General features: G+C 41.9%; 1 protein-coding gene across 4 annotated transcripts in view; it reads left to right on the forward strand.

The window, feature by feature from the left end:
• Window positions 1-12223, forward strand: part of MAGI2 (membrane associated guanylate kinase, WW and PDZ domain containing 2) — an 831153-nt gene that overhangs the window by 683120 nt on the left and 135810 nt on the right. For all 4 annotated transcript variants that reach the window (XM_055590145.1, XM_055590146.1, XM_055590147.1 and 1 more), the window contains 3 exons: window positions 1440-1614; window positions 8986-9205; window positions 9618-9761. In XM_055590145.1, the coding sequence (XP_055446120.1) occupies window positions 1440-1614; window positions 8986-9205; window positions 9618-9761 (539 nt within the window). The remainder of the gene's footprint in view (window positions 1-1439; window positions 1615-8985; window positions 9206-9617; window positions 9762-12223) is intronic.

The raw sequence follows: 12223 nt of genomic DNA on the forward strand, positions 1-12223 counted from the left end.
TAAATTCCCACCTAGCCTTTTGAATTTCTCTGTACAAGGACTCCCCCCTGAGGCTTGAGGAGTCATAAGCATCACAACCTACAGCCTGCCGTAAAGAGCAACGAAATTCTGAGCATCAATTCACCATCAATTCACAATTTCAAGACACAGTGGGTTCATGACTAGTTTGAGGCTGCTGACTCAGTACTGATACTTGAGGATTCAGTCTTCGGAGCTCACTGGTGATTGGACCACAGTGTCCCACATGGAGAGGGATGCGCTCAGTCATCTTGGACCCCTCTGGTTTCCTCCATCTCCTGATTTCATCTGGGACTATCTAACAAGCAGGCATCAAGTAGCCACCTGACTTTAAATATGAAACAGCTGTCCTCAGCAGAGATGGTCTTGTCCCACCAGGGGGCATTTGGAGATGCCTGGAGACCTTATTGGTTGTCATGTCTGGGGTGGGGACGCTCCTGCTCTCCAGTGGGGAAAGGACAAGAATGCTCCTCCGTACTCATCCTACAGAGCACACGACAGCCCACCACAGCCTGGAATCATCTGGCTCCAAGTGTCCACGGTGCCAAGGCTGATACAGGTGGAAAACAAATTTTTAAATGTAGGGTGGGAGCAAAGAAAAAGGAAAGTGGTTTATAAAGGAACACTAATATTATCACTTTTCTGTCACCCAGGGAAAAAAATAACCATTTTAACCTGTTATATGCAGACAACATTATGTATAAAATATTCAGTAGAAGTTAACTTCAAACAAAATTGGTTGCAAAAACCTGATTTGGTTTTCCCTTTTCCTGTATGAAATATGTCTCTCCTGCTCTTAGTTCAACATAGAGAGATACTTTCAGATAAAAATTTGATGCTATAACAAGAAAGACCAAGAAGCCATTTTAACAAAGAACAACTTATTAACTTTCCTGTGTCGAATGTTCTTTCTGGAGAACCATGGAGTACAGAGAGGGTTATTAGGAAATAAGACTAACAAGGAACTGAAAAAAGGATTGTGAAAAGCGTTTTGTTTTCTTGTGGTTAATTCCTTATCCAAACTTTAGGATACTGGTAGGACTTCTCATTACAACCAAAATGTAATGACTAAAACACTTTGCTTCAGCAAGTAATGATAGAACAAGTAGAATATGTTTTAGAGTCCTTTGAATTATTTTTCATAGTTTTAATACTTTTTATTGTAATCTTTTCTTCTGACAAAAGATGAGAGATTCTTGTTCATAACCTTGTTCAGCAGCCTTATCATTTATGAAAGAATACTAATTATAGGAGGGTATTAGAGCTTGCTAAGTTTAAGCTGTTATCTTAAAGCCTAACAGAAACTAGAAGAACTATAGCCTTGAGTCATGTGAGCAGGCAGAGGAACCATCTCTGGCCACCTCTTGCCCTTTATCAAATGCCAACCTGACTTCATTTGCCTCTTTGGTTTCCCACTGCAGAACTCAACAGCCCCGCTTCAGCACCCAGCTCAGAGAAGCAGAGCCCCATGGCCCAGCAGCACAGCCCCCTGGCCCAACAGAGTCCTCTGGCCCAGCCCAGCCCGGCCACCCCCAACAGTCCCATCGCCCAGCCAGCTCCGCCTCAGCCTCTTCAGCCTCAAGGACATGAAAATAGGTAAAGTTTCCTCTGTTTTTTCTAATTCTGAATAGTGAGGGAAGTATAAGGAGAGAGTTTGGGACAGGACAGAACACAGGCAGGAGAGAGATTTTCAAAAAGTAAAATTACCACGTGCACCTTTGTGTGATTTCATGATTGTATATATGTTATAAACATAGTTTCGTTAGCAAATGTAGATGTTTGTCCTTCACAATAAGAGAAGCTTTCCTGAGTAAACAGTGCATGGTTGCAGATAAGTAAGGGGTTAACTAGCTGAAGAACACATTAAAGAGAGTAAGATATACAGTATTCAGTAGCATACAGTAAGGCCCTTTGGCAGGAGGGAGCATGCAAGCATGAGAGAGGAAATAAGGCCAGTGTAGGGGGTGAGGAAGCGGGAGCATAGGTTGGAGGGACCCACCCTAAAGGGTCCTGTAGACATGTTATAGATTCTGATCTTTATCTTAAGTGTAGCGAAGAGGTTTTTGCAGGGTTTTAAGCTTAGGACTGACATCCTTGGATTAGCTTTGCAAGACTATCTCTCAGTTGACCCCTTAGAGAGCAGACTGGAGGCTGATCAAGATGAATATGGTTAGATGTGGCCACCAAGTCCACCAAGTCACTGATGGCCCAGAGAATAACGGTGGCATGGAGGGGGAAATGCTGAAGAATTTGTGAGCATGAATATAAGTTAGTCTTTTCACTGCATTTTACCTTATGTCCACCTCCCCACAGTCTAATGAGATCCTTCCGTCTCACATCATGAACGAATGTGATCAGGTGCTATGAACTTCCAGAATAAAAGGATGCCATAGAAAATCAATGCCGTCTTCCTCTTGAGACTTGTGTGTAACGGGGAGCCTGAATTAGGTGCAGCCATTAAAGACAGAGATGAGGACGTGCTCCCATGTTGTTTTCACCCTTTCAAAGGAGAAAAATAGAACAACCCACAGGAATATCTCTGAAAACAAAACCCTCACTGGTCCTTTTCGTGATTCTAATGTTTTCTGAACATCTGCTACCCATCTCCTGCCTCCCCTGTTAGTGAAGATGAAGTGAGACCCAGTTTTTGAGTCCCAGAACTCTCTAGGTTTATCACTCAGAATGTTGCAAAGCAAATATTTTCCTTGTGCCACAAGTGTTCTTTCCGTGAAGCCCAGTCCTATTCTGATTTCTCCCATTTCCTTTCTTAGAGAAGTAAATGTCTGTTGTCCTCTGCTGTTTATGGTTTTAATATTGTCCAGAGAAGAACAAAGACTAAGCCCCAAAAAGTAAATGATACAGAGGCAAGAATCCAAGAGTCCATAAGAGGAGTGTGTCCTGGGTGCCTTGGTAATAATTCCCCGATGTGCTTGCTTTCACCATGTGTGCTTTGGACAGATCACACTGACTTTCCCCAGGATTCATTTTAGACTTGGGAGGAGGGATCCAAGTGCTCCTGCAGTTCCTGAGCCAGCTTCAGACGTCACTGCTTCTTGGCTCTGCCTCTGTCAATTAGCTTCCCAGACACAATCCCATCTTCCCTTTGTGGATTAGACTTTGCTGGAATCAGGCTCTTGCTTCTGGCCTGGGGGTGGGTAATCTCATCGCTGCAGTGTAATAGTTCAGCGGGGAGAATGGCACTGGGGAGAGGCCGCTACCCTGTCCCCATCAGCTACTAGTTACAACAGGGACTCAGCCCCTGTCACAGAAACAGCAGCCTTTGGATGTTTTGTTTGTTTGTTTTTTGCCTGACTTCAGGATAAAATATTTCCTAACTCTGGAATTAACAGATTGATCCAATTTGTTTTATAGATTACTAACAGATAGTTAGTAATCTATCTGGACTGTAAAGAAAGCTGAGCTCACAGAATTCTTAGCTGTTTTTGCTTCAGTAATAGTAAATGTCTGGAACGTGCCCATTCCAATTCTAGGGCCCTTTTCCTGAGACTCACGTTTCCTGGCTTAACTTTTTGATTGCTAGTAGGCAGATCTTTTTCCAAATGAATGAAATAATTCTAAAATCTTACAGAACCGTTTTTCTAGAACCATTTTTCTAGCTTCATTTCAAGATGTTCATGGTGTCAGAGAGAAACTCTGCCTTTTTCTAGATCAGGCTACAGATGTCTGCAAGGCAACTTCTATGCCAAGCACAGTATGAATTTCCTATTAGTTCATTTGTACAAGTGCCCACCTACATGTCAAATTGAGCCAGTTTCCATGTTAAAGTGAGATAAAATAAAATGACAATCTGCTTGCAGATTTTCTTATATGAGTTAGAAGAAGTGAATATTTTACCCCATCTTATTTATTCTTGAATTGGCTTTCTCCTGACGTGCTGCACACCTCTATTCACTTCTCTCTTAACATCCTTTTGGTGTGTGCTCTGGAAACAAAATAATTTTGATATGAACATAAGCAAAACATGGAGAAGCATTTTTTGCAAACAACAAAGAGCCCTTGTGTAATATATTCAAAAACTAAGTATAAATAGCAGAGTTCACCTTCCCAGCAAAAGCAATTATTATTTACATGTCTTAAATATCAAGGTCAGTGGAAAGCATTTGAAATTGACTTCTTTCAGAGACTTTGTATACTCAATGCTGAAGACTGGAAGCAATTCTTGAAAGACCCACATGAGGCAAAATCCCACCATAATATCCCCTACCATAAGAGCAGCATTTTTTGATTCTGGAACTTATACCATAAAATTCTCCTAGAATTTGCCATTAGCAATCTGGTTTTATCATCTCTAAAGCCTCTTTAATAATGTAATTACTAGCTACAAAGAGTTATACTAGTATACAACCTACAAAGGTTATCCTTTCATAAGTAAGGGAACTACCATAGTAAGAAAAATATCAATAACCTCAGATATGCAGATGATACCACCCTTATGGCAGAAAGTGAAGAGGAACTAAAGAACCTCTTGATGACAGTGAAAGAGGAGAGTGAAAAAGTTGACTTAAACACAACATTCAGAAAGCTAAGATCATGGCATCTGGTCCCACCACTTCATGGCAAATAGATGGGGAAACAATGGAAACAGTGACAGACTTTTTTGTGTGTGTGCTCCAAAATCACTGCAGATGGTGACTGCAGCCATGAAATTAAAACACACTTGCTCCTTGGAAGAAAAGCTATGACCAGCCTAGACAGCAAATTAAAAAGCAGAGACATTACTTACCAATGAAGGTCTGTCTGGTCAAAGCTATGGTTTTTCCAGTGGTCATGTATGGATGTGAGAGTTGGACTGTAAAGAAAGCTGAGCTCTGAAGAACTGATGCTTTTGAACTATGGTGTTGGAGAAGACTCTTGAGAGTCCCTTGGACTGCAAGGAGATCCAACCAGTCGATCCTAAAAGGAAATCAGTCCTGAATATTCATTGGAAGGACTGATGCTAAAGCTGAAACTCCAATACTTCAGCCACCTGATGTGAAGAACTGACTCAGTGGAAAAGACCCTGATGCTGGGAAAGATTGAAGGCAGGAGGAGAAGGTGATGACAAAGGATAAGATGGTTGAATGGCATCACCGACTCTATGAACATGAGTTTGAGTAAGCTCCAGGAGCTGGTGATGGACAGGGAAGCCTGGCGTGCTGCAGTCCATGATGTCGCAAAGACTCAGACATGACTAAGCGACTGAACTGAACTGAAGTAAGGGAACTCTTAAGAGACTTTGAAAAGTAATAATAATAATCCTGAATTTTCCTTAAAATAAACTGTTTCACAAATTCAGAGTAACAACTTTTGCCCTAACTAGTATGTCATTCACTTAAAAGTTAGCAATACTCATAAAAATTTGTGTATTTTTCTTATTAGAGAATTCTTCAGTGTGTTGTTCAATGTAGAATCCTGACACATGGCACTGTCAAATGAAATCTGAATGCTGAGAGGCAGGCTTGGATGGCAGCTGTTACAAGTTCTAACTGTCCCTATTTCTAGGCTCTGGGGAGACTCTTAACATTTCACCCTCTTTTGCTGTACTTCATGACACATCCGGTTGAAAAGGAAGCTCATAATGGATATTTCATACCAGCACCACAGAGATAATGAAAATAAAGTGACTGTGCTATAGCTTAAAACAATGTGACATTTAAACCACCAAGCAAACGATTTCTAGAAAGGAACCGACACCCGCCAACGAATGTCACCGTCTAATTCCTTTTGTTTAATTCATGCATTTGCATAGTTGAGTGTCTTTTTCAAAGCGTCTTTTAAATAATTATGTTCTCAGCATGCACACTCTCAGTAGGTGAGTGGACAGCTTGCTGAAGTATAAAGCAGAGCCTGAATTATGCATCTTGCAAAAGGAAAGTGTCACTTCTGTTAGTTAAGCAACTAATGGGAACTACTTAACCCTTTATTAAAATAACTGCATCGCTAACCCCCTCAGTTCAGTTCAGCTCAGTCCCTCAGTCGTGTCCGACTCTCTGCGACCCCAGGAATCGCAGCACACCAGGCCTCCCTGTCCATCACCAACTCCCAGAGTTCACTCAGACTCACGTCCATCGAGTTGGTGATGCCATCCAGCCATCTCATCCTCTGTCGTCCCCTTTTCCTCCTGCCCCCAATCCCTCCCAGCATCAGAGTCTTTTCCAATGAGTCAACTCTTCGCATGAGGTGGCCAAAGTACTGGAGTTTCAGCTTTAGCATCATTCCTTCCAAAGAAATCCCAGGACTGATCTCCTTCAGAATGGACTGGTTGGATCTCCTTGCAGTCCAAGGGACTCTCAAGAGTCTTCTCCAATACTACAGTTCAAAAGCATCAATTCTTAGGTGCTCAACTTTCTTCACTGTCCAACTCTCACATCCATACATGACCACTGGAAAAACCATAGCCTTAACTAGACGGACCTTTGTTGGCAAAGTCATGTCTCTGCTTTTCAATATGCTATCTAGGTTGGTCATAATTTTTCTTCCAAGGAGTAAGCATCTTTTAATTTCATGGCTGCAGTCACCATCTGTAGTGATTTTGGAGCCCAGAAAAATAAAGTCTGACACTGTTTCCCCATCTATTTCCCATGAAGTGATGGGACCAGATGCCATGATCTTCGTTTTCTGAATGTTGAGCTTTAAGCCAACTTTTTCACTCTCCTCATTCATTTTCATCAAGAGGCTTTTGAGTTCCTCTTCACTTTCTGCCATAAGGGTGGTGTCATCTGCATATCTGAGGTTATTGATATTTCTCCCGGCAATCTTGATTCCAGCTTGTGTTTCTTCCAGCCCAGCGTTTCTCATGATGTACTCTGCATAGAAGTTAAATAAACAGGGTGACAGTATACAGCCTTGACGTCCTCCTTTTCCTATTTGGAACCAGTCTGCTGTTCCATGTCCAGTTCTAACTGTTGCTTCCTGACCTGCATATAGGTTTCTCAAGAGGCAGATCAGGTGGTCTGGTATTCCCATCTCTTTCAGAATTTTCCACAGTTTATTGTGATCCACACAGTCAAAGGCTTTGGCATAATCAATAAAGCAGAAATAGATGTTTTTCTGGAACTCTCTTGCTTTTTCAATGATCCAGCGGATGTTGGCAATTTGATTTCTGGTTCCTCTGCCTTTTCTAAAACCAGCTTGAACATCTGGAAGTTCACAGTTCACGTATTGCTGAAGCCTGGCTTGGGGAATTTTGAGCATTACTTTACTAGCATCCAAGCCCCAGATAAACACACATCTGCTGCCATTTACTGTCAGTGTGTCCTCAGCAAATCTTAGATCACACTAATGGCAGCTGTTCAGGTGAGTCACTCTTTAAAATGTCTAATACTCATCAGACCATAAGTCAGTAAAAAACAAATAAAACCAGAACTCATCTAGTCTTAGATGGTGAGAGGTAAAAATTCTGCTGGTTTTGAACCCATTTTCCTGAGACATTTGAGTTTTTCCTTGTTGCTAAACGTTTTCTCAAATCCTCCATATTAACTCTAGATAAATTTATTATTATACAGAATGTATTTTTTAATTGACCTATATCTCTAAGTAGCTCATTATGTAGAACACTGTTCTGGCAATTGGCATTGAACAATAGAGTTCAGTAGCCTCTACACATGGTAATAATTTTTTTGCTTTATCTTATTAATGATCCCATACTGAGCGCCTAAGAATTGATGCTTTTGAACTGTGGTATTGGAGAAGACTCTTGAGAGTCCCTTGGACTTCAAGGAGATCCAACCAGTCCATTCTGAAGGGATCAGCCCTGGGATTTCTTTGGAAGGAATGATGCTAAAGCTGAAACTCCAGTACTTTGGCCACCTCATGCGAAGAGTTGACTCATTGGAAAAGACTCTGATGCTGGGAGGGATTGGGGGCAGGAGGAAAAGGGGACGACAGAGGATGAGATGGCTGGATGGCATCACCGACTCGATGGATGTGAGTCTGAGTGAATTCCAGGAGTTGGTGATGGACAGGGAGGCCTGGCGTGCTGCGATTCCTGGGGTCGCAAAGAGTCGGACACAACTGAGCGACTGAACTGACTGACTGACTGAATGGTAGGCATTGACTGCTTCAGCCCTTTTGGAACCTGGAAACTCCTCATTTTAGAGCAAGTTGGATCTACAAAACAGAACTTAAAAACTAGTTTTGGCCTCTTTTGCAGAGTCGGACATCACTGAGTGACTGAACTGAACTGAACAGTGACTTTCTGCCTGATTTGTAGTTAGTGATTATACTTTACTTTCACTCCCTTAACCTCTGTAAGATACTCAAATTCTGCAAGCTAACAGGTTAAACTAACCTTTAATTAGATATTTGTAGGGCTTCACTGGTGTCTCAAATGGTAAATAATCCACCTGCAGTGCAGGAGACCTGGGTTCAGTCCCTAAGTTGGGAAGATCCCCTGGAGGAGGGCATGGCAATCCTCTCCAGTATTCTTGCCTGGAGAATCCCCGTGGACAGAGGAGCCTGGTGGTCTACAATGGGGTCACAAAGAGTCAGACATGACTAGGAGACTAAGCACACAGCACAGGGTAGAGATCACTTAAATTGTCTTTTCATGAAGTAATGAATGCTGTGTATGTGTGTGAGATAGAGAGAGAAAAATTCAAAGAGTTTACTGATATTAAGACAATCTGCTGTTTGGGTATGTATAGTTAAGTATGTGAGTTAAGCTGCAGTGGCACAGCTTTTAAATAGCCAAGTCAAAGAAGGTGGTCCATAAGTCCTTTTTCACAAAGTTCTGATTGACCATCACTTTTACTTTGATTTCTTAAGTGGCCAAGTGAAAAGTATATAATATGGCATTTGTCAAAGATTTTCAAATAACGCTTATCATTTATTTAATCTTCTTGTAATCCTGCATATGCAAAAGAACCACCAATAGGTGTGGCTTGTACATGCTTGGAGGTCCTAAGATTATTCTAATCTCTTTAGAATCCTGAGATACCAAAGCAAGTTTCATTTCCCTTCATCTAGTTACAGATCAGAAGTAAAAGCGAGGCAAGATGTGAAACCAGACATCCGACAGCCTCCATTCACGGACTACAGGCAGCCTCCACTGGACTACAGGCAACCCCCAGGAGGGGACTACCCGCAGCCCCCACCCTTGGACTACAGGCAGCCTCCGCTACTGGACTACAGGCAGCACTCCCCAGACACCAGGCAGTTCCCTCTGTCAGACTACAGGCAGCCCCAGGTACCTCAAAGACCCCACTATGTTCATTTCATTTTTCTAATCAGCAGACCTGTACTTCTCACACACACACACACACACAACTCAGGTGCATTTATTTATGGTGCTCAGCAGCGGTGAATGAGAAAATTCAGAGAGATAATACCACTGAGGCCTATGTGCAGTAGTTACATGTTTTCCACATAAATGGATAAGAACTAAAGTCCACAAGCTACGCAGCAGTTATTTTAATGACCAAGGAAACTGTTCTGATCTGCTCAAACCTTTGGAATTTTGTCTTGAAGTCAGATTACTCCTCACGATATCTCGTCAGTTGGATCACAGTAACTATGAGAGAGGAGAACAGAGGGACTGACCGCAGAAGCTTCTCTGATATTAAACAATTGTTCATTCCATTTTCTCCCCAACCCCAAAGGATTTTGATTATTTCACTGTGGACATGGAGAAAGGAGCCAAAGGATTTGGATTCAGCATTCGTGGAGGAAGGGAGTACAAAATGGATTTGTATGTGCTGAGATTAGCAGAAGATGGGCCAGCAATAAGGAATGGAAGGATGAGGGTAAGAACATTCTCTTTTTATGCTGCTACTGCTGCTAAGTCGCTTCAGTCGTGTCCGACTCTGTGCGACCCCACAGATGGCAGCCCACCAGGCTCCCCTGTCCCTGGGATTCTCCAGGCAAGAACACTGGAGTGGGTTGCCATTTCCTTCTCCATCTCTTTTTATAGAATTGCTTAATTCTGAAAGAAACACCTATTGTGGTATTGATGCAGTGCTAAAGCCCACTATTAAGCAAACTGACTTGGTGTACATGTTGCCTTCTTTCCATTTCACAGTCCAGTATTCTAAAGGTTTGGCCAAACAAGGTTTAAGACTTATCTCTCATTTTCTTTCTTATGTCTTCTAATTGACAACTCTCAGTATGATGGTTTATGTATATGTTTCTCTAAAGAGCAACTTAAAGAAAATGGACAAAGTAAACAAGTCTAAGAGATACCTTGAAATGCAAATGTGGCTCCATAATCTTTTGTGTGGTTTGAGGATTGAGTTTTCATCTGAGACTGAATCTTTTGAAATTTATTTTTAGCGTCATGCTTTTTTCTTCACATGGTTTTGTGTTTCTTTGGAAATAGTTCTTTTGAGTTGACTGACTTTGGGTTTGATATTGGGCAAAAAGAAGCAGGAGAACGGGGGATGAAGCTTCTTGGATAAATGTTGCCCTTAAAATGGTAGCAGCCAAAAATTTTCCGATTAGAGTGTAAGTTGAGGGTAGATTTTTAATATAATAGTTACTTTGAGGCATCTAGTTGATGCATAACTAACTCTTCACCTAGGGGTACAAAGCAACACTTGACAGAAATATAGAACATTAGTCAGTCTCTCTATAAAATGTCATCCAGGAAGCACACACTAAAGGTTAGTTATTATAAGTAAAATCTAGAATTATTCTTGTCCTCCTTCCTTGCCCTTTAAGTTAATACAGAAAAGCTGTGGTTCTTGAGTTCTAGAGCCTCTGATTCTTCTACTGTTTTACCAACCAATTGCTCCTGGCAATGGAATGAACCTGTTATTCCTGCCACCAGGTCTGCCATTTCTGTAGTCTCATTTTCGAGTCAGTGAATCATCCACAGTGCAAAAGTAGAAAGTGCAAATGTGTCTATTTTTCTCCCTCCCTTCACAATCCTTTGACAACTGGGGAGTCTCCAGGGGATTTGAACCCAGGCAAGGCTGACTGCAGAGAATAACAGCCCCTGCCCTGATTTAGCCCCAAGCTCCTCTTAACATCCTCTGCAGGTGGTTTTAGGATTAGTCTCTACCTGGTTTCTTGGCTCCCAGCTTCCCTGGGAAGGGCAACAGAGGGCACTTTCTTAACATGCTGCAAAGCCAACTCACGAGTGGTTCAATAGAACGAAATTCATCTTTGCCATGCAGGTGAACACAGCACAGTGCAGAAGCTGTGAGTAAAATGACCAGAGCTCCGTTAGAGAGGACCACCCCACCACCAGCCCACAAGTGGATTTTAGAGTCGTGGGCTCCAAAAGGTGGCCACGGTTTATAACAAATGGTCTAGTTGACTTCTGAATATATTCAGTTCTCCCAAGGCACAGAAGCCTAAATATAGAAGCACTCTTGCGTAAAAATGAATGTTCTTTCTTGTAGAATTTAAACCAGAGCAGTAGTTCTCTGCTGTGTGGTCCCCTGGCATCAGCTTCCCCTCGAGGGGACATGTTAGTTAGCAGCACAACATGGAGCCGCATCTCCTGGATGCGCGTCTCAGAGCCACTGAATCAGAAACTCTAGGACTGAGGCCACCAGGCTGTGTTTGTGCGATCCATCTCCCAATGAATCTGGTACAAGGTGACGTTTGAGAACCAATGAGCTGGAGGGAAGCTGGGGTGACATAGGTGCGGCACAGTGAGGAAGTGTGTGACCCAGGCTCTGTTCATTCCCCCTAGACCCTGTCCAGGGAGTCTTCCCGTCCACTGGTTTACCTCAGGTCTCTAAATCCATGTAAAAACAGATTTAGAATTCTGTAGACAGGTGCTCAATTTTATGAAAGCTGTTTTTCTTCTGGCAGGTGATAAAAATGAGTCTTCTACCTGGGTTTCAAAAAATGGTACTTTCACTCTTTGTCAATGATTATAAAAATCAGCAATATTTCCTCATTTTTGGTGTCATTTTTATATAGCAACATATTCTTCCTGTGTACAAGCTGTCCAAAATAAGTTATTATGGCCAGTTTTAGATATTATGGGTCTTTATTTTGGACTACTATATACATATATATTTCTAACATTTAATTCTCAAGGAAAACAAGTCACTTGAGAGTCACAGAAATTCTGGGGATCAGATTTTACTGGTTGATTTTATCTCTGATCTTTAAAATAAGGCTAGGACTTGTCAGGGATGACTTTTTTCTACTGTTATGGTTATACTTAATATTCAGACTTTTTTTTTTTTAACTTATGGATTCTTATGGCACCAACAGAGAACTTGTCTAGGGTAACAAACTCCATGTCAGG

The sequence above is a fragment of the Bubalus kerabau genome, chromosome 8 (assembly GCF_029407905.1).
Source record: "Bubalus kerabau isolate K-KA32 ecotype Philippines breed swamp buffalo chromosome 8, PCC_UOA_SB_1v2, whole genome shotgun sequence".
Classification (NCBI taxonomy): domain Eukaryota; kingdom Metazoa; phylum Chordata; class Mammalia; order Artiodactyla; family Bovidae; genus Bubalus; species Bubalus kerabau.